The following is a 20061-nucleotide window of genomic DNA, read 5'->3' on the forward strand; positions in this document are numbered from 1 at the left end:
ATATATATGTGTGTGTGTGTATATATATAAAAATATATTTATTCACCACCTTGTTACCCAGAGAAGCTGTGCCTGCCCCTGGACCCCTGGAAGAGTCCAAGGCCAGGCTGGACAGGGTTTGAAGCAAACTGCAATAGTGGAAGATGCTTTAGTCTTTCCTATAGAAAATTTATCACAGGTTGGAAGGGATCGCAAGAATTATCAAACCTTTCTTGGAGCAATTACCTACCAAATTCCTGAAAAAGTAAATATTAGAGAAATATATATATATACACATATATATATATACACACATATATATATATACACATGTATGTGTGCATATATATATATATATATGTGTGTGTGTATCTCAAAAAATATATATTCACAACCTTGTTACTCAGAGAAGCTGTGGCTGCCCCTGGATCCCTGGAAGTCTCCAAGGCCAGGCAGGACAGGGCTTGAAGCAACCTGAGATAGTGGAAGGTGCCCCTGCCCATGGCAGAGGCTTGGAACAAGATGATCTTTAAGGTCCCTTCCAACCCAAACCATTCCATGCTAAAGCAGTATTATTTTTCCACAAATAGTCTGAAAATTTCTTGGCTCTTCAAGACATTTATATGCAAGGTATAAGTTTTTTATTCCTGAAGCTAGAGTGGGATGTTCTCTGTTAATAATTTCATTTTGATTATTTTAATGAGCAGCCTACACTGCTGAAATGTTACGATACTCCCTCAATATTTCATGAATTTAAAAAATTGAGGAAGTTACGACTGTAAGGAAATCATTACTAGACAATGACACACAAAACTACTAAATCTCTGACTTCTATTCTGTAGAGCATCTTTTAACAGCTGTTTTTGATTTTTAGTTAGGAAAAAAGTGCGGATTAGTTAACTAAAAAGGGAGCACTACATGAAGACAGTCTGTAAACACCTTCAGTTTGTCAAATAGTTGGTTCTACTACTGGTTATCAAAATATCTTTATTCTACTAGAAAAAGAATTGATTTTTAAAGACTCCTTTCTAATAAAGAAAGGTTAATTCCAAATTATGATCACTACTAAACACTTGTATACTGGTATGTATCAAACTTATTACTAAATATCAAATAGGTTTAAACCGCATTGATTCTACTCTTCTCACAGTAAAACTTCATGTGAAGTTATGAGTTTTGAGTCACTTCTGGATTATATTTTGACCTGCTTTTCTCATTTTGCAGTTCAAGGTAAGAAATACAAAAGCAACAATCACCTGCTCTCACTCTCAGGCACATTTCCAACACCGTGTAATTCAGGAACCTTTTGTTGGAATCATGCAAAGAAGTCTCCTAATTGCATATGGACTAAAAATGCCCTTTAAGCTGTGCACTTGTTATTTGAGCTTTAAAAAAGAAAATAATCACGAAATAGGAATGAAAAATGTAAAAGCATTCTGATTTCTAATAATCACACCTATTTTAAAGCACATAAGATTTGTTAATGAGCCATTTTAAGTTTCATAATGTTCTGATAACTTTATGATTAGTCTATTTCTTTAATATCCAAGAGCAATCAGCAAGTACAAACCAAACAATACAAGTAATTTGAAAAATAAAAAAAAAAAAAACCAAAAAAACCAACAAAGTGTATCAAAATGTTAAAAAGCCATTAAAATTTAGGAACGTGACACACGACCAACATGTGCTTTTAGCACTTAAAATTGTTTCTGTTTATTATTAATCAGAAAATGCTCAAATGGATTTATTCAAACCTAAAGACAAACTCCACTTGAATACTTTCTTAATTTCAGCAGGACAAGGCTCTTAGAAAAGATCTTATTTCCCAATAACACTTCCAGTTCACACACAAACCCCATAACTCACTCTTATACAGAGAAAGGAACCTCTAAGAAATCTGTAACTTCACTGAATCCTCAGCAGTTAAACAGTAATAAACACAAGGAATTTATGAAAATCCATTATTTAAAAAAAGGAAAAATAGAAGAATTTTAACCAGATAACATATTGTTCCAGCTCCAGGAACTGCTGACTTGGCAGAAAAAATGCTGCATTAGCCAGAATGTGAAATAATGTCTCACATGTATCTTCTGGGGTCTGTGTTTCACAGCAGTAAGCAGAGCAGTTTTACAAGCACCTAAATTAGAAATGACTTCTCCAAGAGTTAGGCCTGTGCATATTTATGTAATGGGGCTTTTGAGCCAAAGGATAATGCTTGGGACTTTAAGAAATCAGCAGTATAAATTCATTTTCACAACCTCATATTTCACGTGGCAGTAGCAGGACTATGACTGCACCAAATGAATTATATAGGCCACTTATGGAATTAGGAAGAAAAACTATTGAAAAGAATAGCTGCTTGTTTCAGATCCCTAACCAATCCTTCCAGAAATGCCTCCCTTTCCCTCCTCTTCCTCACAGCCACAGGTGGAAGGTTCTGTACATAGAAACTTTCAGACAGATCTTACACCTCTCAGCAAGTCATGAATCACATTTTTCTCCTTAGATTTGAAGACCCTGCACTCAAGTTCTTCTGTGAGATCCAAAACCTACCTGGCATGGAAATATGCATGGACAGATCTATTTGCATATGCAAAAAGATCCTGTGGACCTGCACAGGCTGGGGGTGACCTGATGGAGCAGCTCTGGGAGAAGGACCTTGGTGTCCTCATGGACAAGAAGCTGTCCTTGAGCCAGCAGCGCATCCTGGTAGCCAAGAACACCAAAGGCATCCTGGGGTGCTTTAGGTAAGGCATTTCCAGCAGTGCAGGGAGGGGACCCTGCCCCTCTGCTCTACCCTGTGAGGCCACATTTGGAGAACCCTGTGCAGTTCTGGGCTCCTCAGGACAGGAGAGACCTGGAGCTCCTGGAGTGGGGCCAGTGGAAGCTGCAAAGGTGATGAAGGGACTGAAGCATCTCCTGGCCCAGAGAAGGCTGAGGGAGCTGGGGCTGTTCAGCCTGGAGAGGAGCCACAGCTGAGAGGGACCCTCAGCCCTGTCTGTCCCTGAGTGTCCCTGGGTTTCCCTGGGTGTCCTTGGCTGTCCCTGGCTGCTTCTGGGTGTCCCTGGCTGTCTCTGGCTGCTTCTGGGTGTCCCTGGCTGTCCCTGGCTGCTTCTGGGTGTCCCTGGCTGTCCCTGGCTGTCCCTGTGTGCAGGGAAGGTCAGAGCAGGGCCCAGGCTCTGCTCCAGGCCCCAGCAATGGCACCAGAGGAACGGGCAGGGACTGAGCCCAGGGAGTTCCACCTGGACATGAGGAAGAATTTCTTCACTGAGAGCCCCCAACAGATTGTCCAGAGAGGCTGTGGAGTCTCCTCACTGGGGATATTCCAGAATTGCTTGGACACAACCCTGTGCCCTGTGCTCTGCCTGAGCAGGGAGCTGGGACCAGGTGACCTCTGTGGTCCCTTCCAGCCTGACGCATCTGGGATTCTGTGATTCTTCCATACTTTTTGAGCCCTGAAGATGAACAACCTACAGATCAAATATCTCCAGTATGTCTAAACCCTGAAACCCAACTCAACATTTTCACAAGAAGATATGTTGTACTCCATTAATAAATTTAAGAATTTCTTTACAGACTACATACAAATAGTATTTAGATTTTAAATAATAAATTGTGTAGCACAGAGGATGCATAATTAACTCAAGCCAGCTCTCCTCACTTTGAACTGTAAAATAGGAATATACTTCTGTGGTATTTGTAAATAAGGAGAAATATTTATGATGATCGAAATTTGGCTCATTAAAAATAAAGTCGCTCAGTTGTACTCAATATTTTTTCATCCATATCCCATAAAACTTTTTATTTATAATTCATTTCTAGGCTTAAATATTATTAAATATTTGCTTGTGATATCTGTTCATGACAATTCAGAATTACAGAGTAATTTAGGTTGGAATGAACTCCTGAAAGTTATACTTTAAACATTTCTTTAAAACACAGACAACTTTAACATCAAGCCAGGTTGCTCAAGGGTTCATCCAGTCAAGATCAGAATTCCATTTTGGAGATTTTCCAAACCTCTCTGTCTCCTGTTTGAATGCCTGATCAACTTCAAGGGTGATCACCCATGGGTGACTTTTATCCTTCCCAATATCCAGAATTTTCTCAGAATCACCTTGTGCCAGTTGCACCTCAGCCCAACACTATGAACCTCAGTTTTGCTTAAAATATAAAAACTAATGATGTAGTTACTTTCTGATGGGTGGTTATAAATAAAAGACAGTCTAGATGTTTATTTTAAACTGTTTCTCAAATATGTAACAAAGAAAACAGGTTTTGGAATTTTGGGTAAAAGGAGACAGGATGAGAACCAGCTCCATGACAGCTCCTGATGTTCAGTAACCAAAGAAATGCAATTTCTTGCTTACAAAAGCTATTATTCTTCTTCAAAGAGAACTTGGTGCCAAAATTCAACTTCAGACTATGGTATTGACACCTATAAAACTGTTACACGTATACTAACAAGGAAATAATGTATTTTTGAAAAGCAGAAAAAATAGTTGGCAGGCTAAATAAATTTCTTTAAAAGTTGCAATTTCCCATCACTTCTTAAAAGCCACTTAATGAAAGATAATGTAAATGAACTGGAACACTTTACATTTCTAATTAGTTAACTAAGATTAGAGCCATAAATCAAGGACTGATACCATAATTCACTCCTTATAATTAAGTGTTTCAAACCTCTTTATAAATGTTTAGATGACTGTAAACATACATCATTTTTGGCTGCCGTTGCTGAAACAAAATCCAAGAAAATTAATTTTAACATGATTGAAGATTTGTTTGAAAACTGGCAAAACTTGTGATATAATCTTCTTTAAATATCTTAGCTATTTTCTCTTCAACTCTTCTTTTTTCCTTAAATTATACCAAGGTGTGTTTACAGAGAAGTTGCTATGTTTAATAAATATTAGAGACTTCTGAAAATAAACCTCTTCCTACTAAGTACTGCTCTAAACCAACTTTCTTTTGTTCAGAAGGCAATAAACTATCTCATACACTAATAAACTAGAGGACACCACTTCAGAAATGTAAAATAATGGAAAAATTATTCCTACTTCAACTAAAAAAATTGAAAATAGCCATATACCCTACATAAATGTATTGTATAATCAGAGAGCACATCGTTATTGAAACTTTGTGACATCAGTCTGCATTAGAATTTCATTTTCAACCATGCCAAAAAACCTCTCACAGTCTTTATTAGAAATATAATGGAAAGCAAAAGCAAAGTGTTACATTAATAATTTAAAACAATTTTACAACTCAAAAAAACCCTAGAATTACTGTATCATTGCCTGCATTTTCCAATTAAATGGCTTCATTATTATGTGAAATTGCCTTATTGCTCATGAAAAATCTGCTCATCCTCTGGTTTCTGCACATAGAAAGTCTTCAGGAAATTTCAGCAACCTCTGCCTCATTTATTTGTTAAACACATTAATTCATCTGTTTAGAATGTGAAACCTTCAGGGCAGAGACCATTTCCTAACATGGTTCTTAAAGATTTAGAATCACAGAATGGTCAAGGTTGGGAATGACCTCTAAGCCCATCAACCATAAACCCACCACCACCATGTTCACCAAGAGCTGCATGGTCCTGGTTTAGGGCAGATTTGGGAGGAAGCCTCCAAAGGGGACCCTCTAGAAAGCAAATTCGAGCAGCTTCTCTCCCCATGGGTTCAAGGACATAAATCTGCTTTGAGGAAAGTGGAAAAACCTGTTTATTTAACAAGCAAAGTGGTCACAAACATGGAAAAATTAATACCATTAAACAATGGAATCTCATTGTTCTGAAGAGGTGGCAAATTCAGAGAGAGTCCTTTTCGTGGGGTGTAGCTCGGCTCACTCAGTCTCTTATTATTTCCTCCTGTGCTGGAAAATATCATGCCCTGGGCCTCAGTGGGCCACAGCTTTGAACTTTTGGTGGTTTTCTTGGGTTTTCAGTTCAGAGCAAGGCTGATCAGTTTCAAGAAAAAGAACAGCTACAGTCTGGGGAACTTTTTTGCTTCATCTAGTTAAAAAAGTAACTAAAACCAAAGGAAAGCTATGTCCTGCTGTCTGTGCTGCAGACAATGGAGCTCATGAGAAGGAATGCAGGGGAATCTGGTGCAGTTTCTGCAAACAAACTGCACACTTAAAGGTGCAGAACTCAATAGCCAGCATAAACAGAGCAATGGGGGATACACAGAATTCACAGAACCACTAAGTTGGAAGAGACCTTCAAGATCATCAAGTCCAACCCAGCCCCAACACTTCAACACAACCCTGGCACCCAGTGCCACATCCAGGTTTTGTTAAACACACCCAGGGATGGGGACTCCACCTCCTCCCTGGGCAGCCATTCCAGAACTTTATCACTCCTTATGTAAAAAACATTTCCCTGCTATCCAACCTGTATTTCCCTTGGTGCAGCTCGAGGCTGTGTGCTCTGGCTGTGTCAGTGCTGCTGCAGACAGAGCCCAGCCCCAGCTGAGCACAGGCACCTTCCAGGAGCTGTGCAGAGTGATGGGGGCAGCCCTGAGTCTCCTTTTCTCCAGGCTGAGCACCCCCAGCTCCCCCATTGTTCCTCACAGGGTTTGTGCTCCCAGCCCCTCTCCAGCCTCGTTGCCTCCTCTGGATGGGCTCAAACATCTCAAAGTCCTCCCCAAACTGAGGGGCCAGAATTGGACACAGCACTCAGGGTGTGCCCTCACCAGCGCTGAGTACAGGGGGGAGAACCACCTCCCTGCTGCTGCTGGCCACTTACAAGCACCATAAGTCACCCCAGGATGTACATCCACAGGGTTTGTTACACTTCCTGAGACAGTGAATACACAACTGCCCTTAGCACGAGGAAAATGCAACTTTCAAGGAAAATTCCACTGCAAAGTGTGATAGATATTTTAGATAAACAATGCCACAAGCACAAGGCAGCAGGAAAAACTGCCTTTGAGTAGAAGGAAGCATATGATATACTGAGGAACCTAGTTTTTCTGAGTAACTTGGAGACAAGACCATATAAATAAGAGTGTTTGATGAATTTCTTTGTCAAAAGCACCCGCACTACTGCAAAAATAAATGCTGTGTGCTTACAGGTTTGGTTTCTGCACCTTTGTCCATGTCTCCTGCAATGCTAATAAGGCTGCTGATCTCCTTTTTAGCAATAAATCAAATGTTCCTACCTGCCACAATGCTGTGTTACACAGACACACCATACAGCTGGAAGAGTGTGACAGTGCAATGCTAAACTGCATCTTTCAATGAGCTGCTCTGGTGTGGGATCTCAGCACCTCAGGACTGAGGTGCCGAGTCACCGAGACCACCCTTGGGGGGGCTCGGGAGTCCTGGAATGTTGCCAGAAGTGTCTGGTGGCTGGACTTTGATCCTACACAGGAGACGACACCTGTATGAGGATAGGAGGGTTTCACCGGGGTGAATGGTGAAGGGATTAGTTAATTAGAGGGTGAGACACAGGGTTTAGGATTTCTGTACAGGGGGGTTTAGAGAAGTAAGATGGAGGAATTGGGGCGTGTCCTGTCCTCCTTCTTCTTCTTCTTCTTCTTCTCCCCCATCTTCTGTGGTGATGGTGGCACTTTGGGATTGGTCATTACTAAAAGTGCACTGGTCAATAAGGGGGAAAGGTATTGGGGAAAAATGATAAATATTGTACACGTAACAATGGGTATAAAGATAGGTGACTGCCCGGAGGGCAGCACAGTGTGCTCATGGCTGGCTGCTGAGCAGAGCTCTGTCGGGCCGAGAGAAAATCTTTTAGATAAACAATTAATAAACACAGAGACCGAGAAAAGAACTGAAGCCTCTTCTCGTCCTTTGATACGCGGGCTGCCCCAAGGCCACCCCGGGCCTTTCCAGGCCCTCCAAACAGCCGAAAACCGGACACTCTGGAGTGATGAAACAACACAGAAATAATTCACAGGGGCTCCAGGAGAGCTGGAGACAGATTTGGACAAGGGCATGGAGTTACAGGATAGGGGGAATGGCTGGGTTAGATGGGGTATTGGGAAGAAATTATTTACTGTGAGGGTGTTGGTGGCTGCCCCACCCCTGGAAGTGTGCAAGTTCAGGTTGAACAGGGCTTGGAGCAACCTGGGATACTGGGAGGTGTCCCTGCCCGTGGCAGAGAGTGGAACAAGATGGTCCTTCAGTTCCTTTCCAAGCAAACATGCTGCGATTGTCTGACCTTCCCCTCTGGCACACCAGGCTGGATGCACCCACAGCAGCTCCACGAGCATCCCTCAGGCAGGAGGGCACAACCACCAGCCCCACCTCCCCAGCCCCCTCTCCTGACTGCCCTCCAAGTGTAAATGGAGATGCTGCTTCTCTGAAATAGTGGAGGTGTTCACTTCTCACATACCTCGGCTGCAGAAGCATCTCAGAGGTGCTAAACAAACACAGGCAAAATAGTAGCAAGTGTAGTCTAATTAGAACATTTCTCTAAGTGCTCTTTTCAAGCTATTATAAGTAACCTGAAAGAAACTTTATTATGTTTTTGATTTAGCACTTCAGATATTCATACTTACATTAACAAGAAATTAAGAAACCTGCAGAAATCTGAATAATAATGCAATAACTGTTGTGACCCTGTTTGCAGGGGTCTTCGGATGAGGGAAGAGACGAGGATCTGACTCCATGTTTCAGAAGGCTTGATTTATTATTTTATGATATATATTATATTAAAACTATACTAAAAGAATAGAAGAAAGGATTTCATCAGAAGGGTAGCAAAGAATAGAAAAAGAAGGAATGATAACAAAAGCTTGTTCTCTGACAGAGAGTCTGAGCCAGCTGACTGTGATTGGCCATTAATTAGAAACAACTCTATGAGACCAATCCCAGATGCACCTGTTGCATTCCACAGCGGCAGATAACCATTGTTTACATTTTGTTCCTGAGGCCTCTCAGCTTCTCAGGAGAAAAAAATCCTAAGGAAAGGATTTTTCAGAAAATATCATGGCTACAAACTGTACTGCTACAAAACCACATTTCCTTATAGAAATGACAATTAGGTGTTTAAAGTGTGTTTCTTTTCTGTGTTTTTAGTATGTCTAACAAATTTGTGCTTGAGGGTTCATTACAAAAATTCCTTGGCAAATAAAGTGGCCTGCAGCAAACAGGTTACATGTATTTCAGTAGGGAAGCACAAGCAGGAGTTGGTGTGTTGGCAAAAGGCTCTTTCGACCACCAAAAGAAGTGGCAGCAAACTACTGTGGTTAAACTCCAACAGGTATGTTTGATTGCTAAATCTGTCCATAATACTAGTTTACTATACAAGAGCATTTCAGAGGGAAAAAATAAATTCATAGGCATCGAAAAAATAAACCAGAAGCCCACTAGATGGTGCTCCTACACAGCAAATATAGCTCAGCGGCACCATTGCCACTGCTAAAGGGGAATGAGAGCAATGAGATCCTAATCCAGTTACCCAGGGTTCACAGAGATCACATTTTTGCCATGCATTTGCTTTCCTGACATCTCCAGTGCCATCCTTTGTACTCTGGAGCTGCCCCTTCCTTCAGTAATATATAAACAAGCCCATACATACACAGAAGGGCTTGTAATGGGAAATGCAGCAGGGACTGAAAGGAAAAGCTTGTTTGGCCCCTCACCATCATCAGGACCCAAAATTTACTCTGATTGTTCCTCATTTGAGACATCAGTTCAGCATCCTCAGACACACGGCTCTGCAAATAGGTGAAGCTTTTGGGTTTAGTGTAAAATGTAATATTTTGCTGTTGGTTATTATTTTCTTAATATCCAAAGCATGGCCAGTGTGATGTTTCCCCACTCAGAGGAGACCTGAGGAGTGCACAAAGTGCCAAAGTATCTCGCTACTGCATAGAAGTTTTAGAACCATTGAGGTACAGCCTGGCTGCCTTCACACAGGAAATGGAGGCTTGACACTGTTGCACTGCAAAAGCCACTTCAGCTGCACCAGGGACAAAAAAAAAAAAAAAAAAAAAAAAATCCAACTGTATTTTGGGGCTCCCAACACAGGAAATTTGTGGATTTAGGGGAATGAATTTATATGAGAACCACAAAGTTGATCAGAGGGCTGGATGCCCTCTGTTCAGGAGCCAGGAAGGGAGAGCTGGGGGTGCTCACCTGGAAAAGGCTCCAGGGAGAGCTCAGAGCCCCTTCCAGAGCCTAAAGGGGCTCCAGGAGAGCTGGAGAGGGACTGGGGATGGAGGGACAGCACACAGGGAATGGCTCCCACTGCCAGAGGGCAGGGATGGATGGGATATTGGGAAGGAATTGTTCCCTGTGAGGGTGGGGAGGGATGAGCAGAAGGGACAAGGGATGGAGGGACATGACAAGGGAGAATGTCAGGTTGGACAGGGCTTGGAGAAAGCTGTGACAGTGGAAAGTGCTCCTGCTCATGGCAGGGAGTTGAAATGAGATTATCTTTAATGTCCATTCCTACCCAAACCATTCTGAGATTTTTCCATATTTCATCCAAATTCATACATGAGTTTATCTGAATTTGCAGCACATTTTTCCCAGTGTATTCCTAGTTAAATTCAATACAGAGCTGCTATTATACAGAAATTGCCATTTGCCTGGGCAAGAGCTACTCAAGCTCAACAAGTCTGGTTTCGAATTGCTGTCAGATGTGCAGTAATATTTTTGCAATTGTTTCTTATGAATTGGAGTGGCAAAACAAACACATTTCAATTCTCCTTTCGAAGCCCACATTTTGTCCTGTTCTCTGCAGCATCACAAATCACTTCTCTGAAGAACACATTTACAAGCAAATTGCAATTCCATAAATGTTCTGCAAAAATCCATTCTCAGATCATCTAGCAGTTATTTGTCCAAAAAGGAACATTTTCAAGGTAGTCACTTAATGACACAGCATTTTTTCTGTCTGCTACATTCCTGCCACATTTTGACAGCTCCTGATTTTATTACCAAAAAGAAAGCAGTCTTTGCTACGGCTATACCCAGATACTTTGTCTTTTCAGTTTCTCTGCAATGTTTTCCCCTCATTACACTCTTATTAGATCTTTCACTCCATTTAAGGTGCACTGCATTCTCTAGCCATGCAAAATATTCCTTAAGGAGCATTAATGTATTCACAAAATATGTTATGATAGCCCATTTATTAATTATGAGCTGCATTTAACAGCCTGGAGGACAGTGACCAGTGTCACCAGACACTTTCTCATCTAATGCAGTCATCTCCAAGACAGTTGACTTGCTCTGTTCAAAAATTCATTAAAGATTGAGTTACTCTGCCTGTAATTTCTCAGTTCAAATGCTGCTCATGACAACAAAAAAAGTACAACTTCAGTACCCTGGGACCTATCCCAAATACATAAGTACCTCAAGTACTAAAAATCATTTTAACCACCTCTTTTAATTCTGAATCATATTAAATCATAGAACCATGCCTGAGTTGGAAGGGACCCACAAGGATCAACCAGTCCAACTCCAGGCCCTCCCCAAGATAATACCAAGAGTCTCACCCTGTGCCTGAGAGCATTGTCCAAATGCTACCTGAACTCTGTGACCACTTCCCTTCCTTTTCCTTTAAATTCCTTTATAAACCAAATTATTTTCATACTCAGAGTATTGAGTTTCATACTCAGAAGTCAGAGAGTAAAGGAGTGGCCCACAGGCTCAGCAGCTGAAGATGCAACAAGGACCAATGCTGCAACTTTAAAGACAAAATATAGAGAAACAATAAATCCAATATTAAAAAATATAAAAAATTATAAAACATCAGATAAAACAACATCAGCACAGGGCTTGCCTGTTTGGATTAACATATATGAAAACTAAGCACTATATATTTCTTTTAACAAACAAAATACCATTTTATTCCATTGCTAGAGGCAGAACTTGCACACACAAACACAAAAGACAGGAGAAAAGTCAGCTAAGCCATTTAATCAGTTCTTTCTGGAGCAATACAGAAAACAACAGATATTTGCTTTTGGCATCAGTGGAGGAAAGGGGTTTTGGTCCTTTTTTCCTTTAGATATCTTCTCCTCCATGCTCTAAATCAGAGGATTTATAAATTCTATTTAATTTCATTGCAGATAATTCAAGCCTTGCTTCAAACTCGGGAATAATCCTTTTATGGAGTTATGGTGCATGCATAGTAAACAGCTTTGTATTTACAACACCATTACACCCACCCTCCCAGCACTGTACAAGAATGATTGCCCTCACTTTTCATATCTAAATCTAAAGGAAATTATTTAGAATTGCTTAAAATGTAAACCACTGTAGGTCTGAAACCCCTAGAATCTGAATTTCCACTGCGATTAGCACTTCTGAGGTGTTGTCAGCACATCCCACTGACACAGCTCCACTTGTTGGGACTCAGGAATTGTAATCCCAGTCCATATTCTCAGAGCAGGCACCCTCCTACTCACCAGAGATCCCAAGTGCCCAGTAAATCCTATTTTTGCCTGTCACTGCCCCCTCTCTCTTCCATGATGGAGAACAAATTCCCCAACCATCTGTGTGCAGCCCTTGCTGTGGCACAGACAATCATGGAATGGCAGAATTGTTTGGATTGGAAAAGCTCTCTTGGGTCATCCACTCCAACTCCAGCCCTGCCAAGACCACCAATAAGCCACGTCCCCAAGTGCCACATCCCGATGGCTTTTAAATTCCCCCAGGCTTGGGGAATCCACCACTGCCCTGGGCAGCTGTGCCAGGGCTGGACAAGCCTTTGGGTGAAGAAAAAGTCTCTGATATCCAACCTAAACTTCCCTGGAACAGCTGAGGCTGTCTCCCCTTATCCTGTCCCTGTCCCCTGGAGCAGAGCCCGACCCCCCTGGCTGTCCCCTCAGAGCCACAAGGGCCCCCTGATCCCCCTTTGCTCCAGGCTGAGCCCCTTCCCAGCTCCCTCAGCTCCTCCGGGGGCTCCAGACCCTTCCCTGAACAAAGTCACTCCTTTACTTTATTTCTAGATATATTTTTACCCCTTTGCAGTTACCAAACACACACCAGTGTCGATGCCATCCATCTTCATCTCAGTTTTATTCCAGCACAGTTTCCTGGTCTTTCTCATTGCAATTCTTCTCACTCAATAATTTCATTGTCTTTTTATCTACCTCCCCACCACACTCCAGTTTGATGTGGAGGTCCTGTCTCTGCTGCACATCATGAGGGCTGTGGGGAGGACACCAGATAAATCCATCCCACAGTTGAACATGTGCCAGCAAAGCAGTCCCTCCATAACCAGAAGAGATGAGAGCTTACCAGATCAAAACTGCCATTTCCTGAGTGAAAACAGAGCCTTTTCAGAGTTCAAAGTCAGTTCTTCAAGAATTTAACTATGCAACTTCCATAAATTTGGCTAAATATCATCGGGGAAAATAAACCATGCACCCCCATTTGCATTAAGGGCTCAGAGATATTTCATGAGCATAAAATACATGCCAAATTTTAATAATAAATTACTAGTAAGACCAGGAATACCTATTTTTAAATGATCTAAGAGTAAAGCAGAAACATGGAAGTGAAAGGACAAAGCAAAAAGGCATTAAACACATTATTTTGTCATCAATCAACTTCAAATAGGACTTTAAAGGAAAAAAATCTACTAAGGAACAGATTTGTGAGCTCTCCTTATTTCTACATAAATTATCTCTGAGAAGCAATAAATGACAACTATCTTCAAAACTTTGCTGCTAATAACTCACAGGTGACTCTACACAACCCTCCAGTGAACAGAGGGAGACAATTATCAAGAGACCTAGTTAAACACAATGGCTGTGCTTCAAATAGGTAGAATAATTATTTGTATTCCATGTGATGATATTTTGACTGAGAAAATGTTCAAATTATTCACACTGCAGTTATTTGAAGCTCTAAGCCACAGAACACTGATTCCAAAATCTGAAATAATGAGGGCTGAGAAGTGTTAAAATAATGGAAAAAAGTGTAAACTTATTTTTAATACAAAGTCATCATCTTGGCAGATAATGCAGGGATTAGTAAGCACTTCCCACCAAATATAAAATTATTATTATGACTGAGACTGTAAAATAAATATTCTGTAAAATTATTTTCATTAGAATATACAAAGTTCCTTTCCCTTGCAGAAGTAATGCGGTGCCACCATAAAAAGCAATGTTTTTTTCTCCACCACCTTTTAACTCATGACACAGTTTCACTAGTCTGCTAATATTGCTTGTAAAACATAAAGGTAAATTCACAATCATCCCACCATCACCAGCTATAAATTTTGACTTTCCCTGGAGGTTAGGGAATATCATCTTTTTCCCTGGAGGCTAGGGAACATCATCTTTGATGCACCATTAGGTGTGAATAAATCTCCTTCAACAGCTAAGCAGTGACTTAGAAAATGAGTAATACAATTGTTTCAGGCTCTGTGTCCTCATAAGTCAAAGTTTTCATTTAGTTTCCTAAAATAAGAAAGAGAGAATTCCCCAAAAAGGCTGTTTTTTCACACATGATCATGAACAGAACACGCTACTATGGCTACACATCTCCCACACACATGCATGGCTCCTGCACCATCACTGAAAGTGGAAAAGACTTTACCTGAGGAGAAAAAGGATGAATATTCTTATACAGGCAGGGGACAATATCTGATGTCTTGCACAGTCTTCACTACATTTATTTTCACTAAGCACAACAACTCTCTTTGCATTGAACAACAGCCTTTTTCCAGAAGGCAGCAGCAGCATCATCAGTTTGGGACTGAGAAGTCACATGTTTTCTGTCCCTGTTTGTCAAACCCTTGCTGTCCATAATGTGCAAAGTCCCACACAAAAGCTGGAGCACAGTCAGACTACACAGGGCTATTATTCCCAGGATCTTACCAACCAGAGACCTGAAAACCCTGAGGAATTCCTTAAATCTTAACCCACAGTGACTGAGCAGGAAAAGCCACAGATGTAAGAAGAGATGGAGGAGACAAGCCCAGACCAACATGCTGTGAGAGGAACCACCTGCACTGCACCTCCACTTCCAGCCCTAAATGCAGCAGGACTGAGCAGCTCCTGATGTGACAGATGCTGGGATTGCAACCTTGTGTCTTAATCAAAGTGAAAAGGACACCACTCCCCAGTAATAACTTCAGCAAGTCTTTGCCTTAAGTCAAAATGAAAGATGAAATTATTGTCAGAGACTGTCTGCAATAACCTTTTTGTTCACTGCCTGAAGTACAATCCTCACATGTGAGACAGGGAGAGATCATCAGACAGGACTGCTAATGAAATTAACAGCTAAACAATTAGCTGTCAGGAAAGTTGCTTAAGCGAAACTGTATCTACTGCTGGAGGCTGCAGGACTTTGCCCACAGCTGAGCTGACTGCTATCAACTCTGTTTGAAAGATGCTTTTTCCACGCCTTTGATTAACATAATTCAAGATTCAAGTTGAATGTTAATGTTTCCAGGACACTGAGCTCCATCACCATTTTCCTTTTTTTGTCTTGTCTTCCTGACTTCTAGACAAACATGATTTTACCACTCAAGCAACCTCAGATCTTTGTCACATAACTGAACGGCCAGATTAATGAGACTTTGCATATTCTAGAGCCATGTAGTGAGATTTATCAAGAATCCCAAGGATCTCACGAAGTTATTTTTCTCACTATCCGAGCCACTGCATACAAGCATAAATAACCCCTTGTAATTCCAGTCCATTAGCAGCAAACAATTATTCCTGACCAAAACCAACACAAATCTATGTCTGCCCTTTGCCTCTGTGTGGGATTCACATTCTCTGAACCTGAGAGAAGCAGTGAGAGAAGCAGAGAAAAGAATAATCAAAACAATTCTTATCTCAGTCACTGCTCCTGTGTTGTACCAAAGTAGAATGCAATATGGAGACTGTTTACCCAGAGTGATGGTGTTGGGTTTCCTTGGCCTATCAGGGCCAAGCACGCATCCAAACTGTCATTCAGCTGACAGTCACAAGATTCTGGGCAGTTGAGTCGAGTGCTTGTGCAGATTCAGTTTAAATGGAGTGTAATATAGCATAAAATATTATAGTAATTAATTAGCCTTCTAATATTCATAAAGTCAGATGTGCCATTCCTCCCTGAACTGGTGGCTTGATTTTACTGTACCTCTGCGGTCTGAGGAAATGGATGTGAATGAAAAGTGGAATTTGAGTCCTGTATAAGAACAACTTAGTTAAAAGCTCTGTAGATTGTGAGGAGAAACACCTCATTCTTCTCACCCTGTTGTGGTGTGATGTCACAGTGAGATGTCATGGTTTGCCTCAGATACCCTGGGTTTCTCCCTGAAGATTCCTTCCCCAGGCATGTCAATCACTCTCCATTCCACACCCTGACCCCTGCTGAGCACTGTCTGCCAATCCTGGCATTCCAGAAGGGCACTGAGTGATTGGCAGAATTCAAAAGATGCCCTCCACCCCTGGGGGACACTGGGCCATCCAGGTGTCCTCTGTCCCTTGAGACCTCCCTTCCATACCTTGTTGGTGGTCCCCGTATTCCTTCCCTCCCCCTCTCCCCTGGGTAAATGGGCAAGCAAACCATGTGGTTCAGAGAGTTATGTTGGAGCTGTTGCTGAATTCAGAGGCCTATGGGCCAGAATAAAGCTCTGAATTGAAACCCTCCAGCAGAACCAACTCCTTTCCTTCACCATCACCTTAAAGCTTCTCCAGCACAGGGAAACCTGAGCTCCTGCACACCTGTACTTGCCTCCAAGCACCCAGCTGCAACATCCAGCTAGCCTGTAGTGTCTCTGGGGTAAAACACCACAATTGCCACTTTTTGGCTCAGCACTAAGGCCCAGACAAGCTCAGGCACATCCCATCCAGCTATATTGGTAATTACGCCAATAACACCCAGCCGATACTCACATCAAACTCATTCAAAGCCGCAGCGAGCTCTCCGATGCCAGTGTGGCCCTTGTTCTCATCGGTGGGCGAGGTGGCCTGGGCAGCGTTGGAGATGCCAGCAATGGCCTCCTGCACCTGCTTGAAGACGTAGTCCCTGTTGGCCCTGGTGGCCGCCACGTCGGGGTGGCGCAGGAAGGCCTGCGAGGCCGTGTACAACATGGTGGCGTTCTTCTTCAGCGCCCCGCGCGCCGCGGCCATCTCGTCCCTGCAGTGAGGATCCTTCAGCTCCTGCATGAGAGCACACAGCTTTTAGAGCTGGAAATTAAAGGTTGGAATTGTGTTAGAATGCATTGCCTTGAGCATCCGGGCATGGACACCTTGCAGTGGTTCGGCAGAGATGGAATCCATGGCAGAACCCACCATAAATCACTGAAAGAATTCTCCTCCTGCCCAAGGACATCAAGTCCTCCTGTGTGACTACAGCTGTTACATTCTGCTCTCAGTACCTTACCTAAGAGTCACTTCCCTTTTGCAAAAACCCACTACAAATGTACATAAAACATTCAAAATTTACTCTTCCCAAAATGGATTCCTTCTGCTGATTCCATAATGGCAGCACTCCTGTTGCAGCAAGTGCCTTGTTTTTCTAATTACTATACCCATGTCCTTTATAAAATTATCATAAGGTAGACCTTTAAAAAAATCAAATTAGAAGTATTACATAAATTAATACCATAGAATCATAGGAATTAACTAAGGAATTAACAGGTAAATCACAAGAAATGGAAAAGAGCTCCGAGATCACCCAGTCCCACCTATGGCCTAATACCATATGGTTTTATTTCTTAAAAACCTACTAAATATGCCTCTCAATATTCCTATTTTGGTTCCCTTCATATTTTGCTCTATTGCTCATATAATTTAGAATTTTTTATTTAGAATATAACAGATACTTTCTTTTGTTGCCTCTGACAACAAGAATCAGATACTGCACAATATGTTATCATTATTATTATTATTCCCTGATTTTTTTTTCAGTTATAGTGTATATCATGTTGTCCTTGAAAGCCTCACAAACCTTAAGACAGTCCTCATAATATTTATTAGAAGTAAAAAAAATATTAATACTTCTACTTTAAAACTATGAACAAACCAGTCTGGAGAACTGAATAGTTTATTTGTGTCCACACATGGAATCCACTGCCAACACTGAAAAAGGACCCAGATATTCTGGATTTAAAGGTTCTACCCACTGATTAATTTCAACCACATGCAGCTGACAGGTAACAGTCTTCAGAGAGAATTTTTGGCATATTCTTCAATGAGAACTTAAGAGACACAGACATCCATTAACTTTCACATTTTCCTCTTTTTCCCATATTTGCAGCTCTATTTCCACAGGGGAAGTGTCTGAATGTACTGAAGAGCATTCTCCATACAGTGCCTAGGTTTTACATTTTCATTTATTTGCCTTAGATGGTTTGCTTTCTGTAGTTCTGCAAGGAGCAGGGAGACGAGCTTGATGATCCTTACAGGTCTCTTCCAACTTGAGATATTCAATGATTCAATTTTAGTATAACTCTAAAAAGACTATTTTTCATAAAAAAGCCCCACAATCATGATTCAGAAGAAAATTGCCATTACTGCAATTCAGAAAATAAGGTAAATAGGTGGATGAATATGGAAAGCCAGCTTTCCAAATCCAGTGTTCAATGCAGCACAAAGATGGCACATCCTTGAATTATTGGTGGTATTCAAATATAATTCAAGTTGGAAAGACCTTATACAACTCTACAGAGTCTTGAAAAGAGCAGGGTTCAGGGGAAAGCTATCCTTATTGCAAAGTTGTACAATAACAAGCCTTGAATAAATGTTATCATTACTTTCTGGTCTCTTTTTCAGCTGCCTTACCAATGAATAAATGGATAAATGAATATTTTTTTTAAAAAAACTGAAATTTATTAATAATGGTTCTAAGCACAAAGTAGATTTCTGTTCCTCCTGAACTTGAATTATACTGAACTAGCAAAGAGCTCGTGCTTTACCAGCTGTCAGAGTGACCTGAAATCTGCATAGGCTAGAATTAAATGGGAATAATCACCAAATTAAAACTATCCTTAACCTCCTGAATCACTTCCCTTTTCACCCTTCAATCTGTTACTAATTGAGGCCTCTTGGAAGGTACTTTTAAAGAAACAGCACTTCTGAAAAACATCATCACATTCAAAACTAATCAGTGTAATTAAATTATAGGCCATGACATAGCAATTAGTGGTTCATTGTACATTTTAAACCAGACTTGGACATAAAGCAGGAGAACTTTAGAATGAAGATGGACATTTCCAGCCACTCCTGTACTCACCTGCTGTCGCCTGGCAGCGACATAGTTCAGTTTAACCATTTCCTTCCCAAACTCCTTGAAGCGATTGGCTAAATCTTGCTCATTGGTTGCATTTTTCACAGCTTCGAGTGCCTCCTCTACCTACAACACAATAAATCAGCTCTGTCAGCATTTGAATCCACTCTTTGAAAAATCTGTGACTGTTCCACCCAATACTCTGTCTTACATGGACCCAATTTAGGTTTCACATCCATCACTGTACAGAGGCTTTATGAGAGTCCCATGAACTTTAATTAGGTTTTTAATAGAGCAGCTGTCACTCTGCATTACTGTCCATTTACTGAGCTTTGGGATCATGTAAAGATAATGTCAAAGATATCACTGCTTTAATTTCACCACCCATACTTATCTGATGAAATATTTAATAACTGAGGGGTTCAAAACAAAATACATGAGTATGTTCTTAATGTGCTTTGTGGGAAAACAAAGAAAGTTATCACTTCTGGACAAGAAATATTTAAAAAGGAAATTCAAACTTACCATTAAGGTTTAAATTTACTCTGATAAATCCAAAAGGCTCTATCTTTGTGAAACAAAGGATAGCTTCAACCCAGAACATTTGCATTATTTCTTTTTTCCTCAGCTTTGAGCTTGCTTTCTTTAGTTATTTAACACTGAGAAAAGAATCTACTCAAAAACCCACACCTGCACTTATGAAGTCATGCTGTAGCTAACAGACAAAAATGTAAAACCCCAGTTACACCAACAAGTTGATCCACCAAAGGTATTGTAAACCTTTATCTTATGCAAAGCAAGAAAAATATCTGAAGGGATAAAATGCTCTTTTCATGCAATAAATAAAGGAAGCATTACTGTGACTAGATGGAAATTCAAAGTTGTACTTCTCTCCCTTGCAAGATAAAAACGCAATTCCAAGCAAAA

The 20061-nt window shown here is 41.1% G+C and overlaps 1 protein-coding gene across 3 annotated transcripts in view; it reads right to left on the reverse strand.

The window, feature by feature from the left end:
* Nucleotides 1-20061, reverse strand: part of CTNNA2 (catenin alpha 2) — a 494680-nt gene that overhangs the window by 347270 nt on the left and 127349 nt on the right. For all 3 annotated transcript variants that reach the window (XM_074540544.1, XM_074540542.1, XM_074540543.1), the window contains exons 5-6: nucleotides 19141-19256; nucleotides 16800-17066 (exon numbers count right to left, since the gene is read on the reverse strand). In XM_074540544.1, coding sequence (XP_074396645.1) covers nucleotides 16800-17066; nucleotides 19141-19256 — 383 coding nt within the window. The remainder of the gene's footprint in view (nucleotides 1-16799; nucleotides 17067-19140; nucleotides 19257-20061) is intronic.

Source organism: Zonotrichia albicollis, chromosome 5, assembly GCF_047830755.1.
Source record: "Zonotrichia albicollis isolate bZonAlb1 chromosome 5, bZonAlb1.hap1, whole genome shotgun sequence".
NCBI classification, from domain to species: Eukaryota; Metazoa; Chordata; class Aves; order Passeriformes; family Passerellidae; genus Zonotrichia; species Zonotrichia albicollis.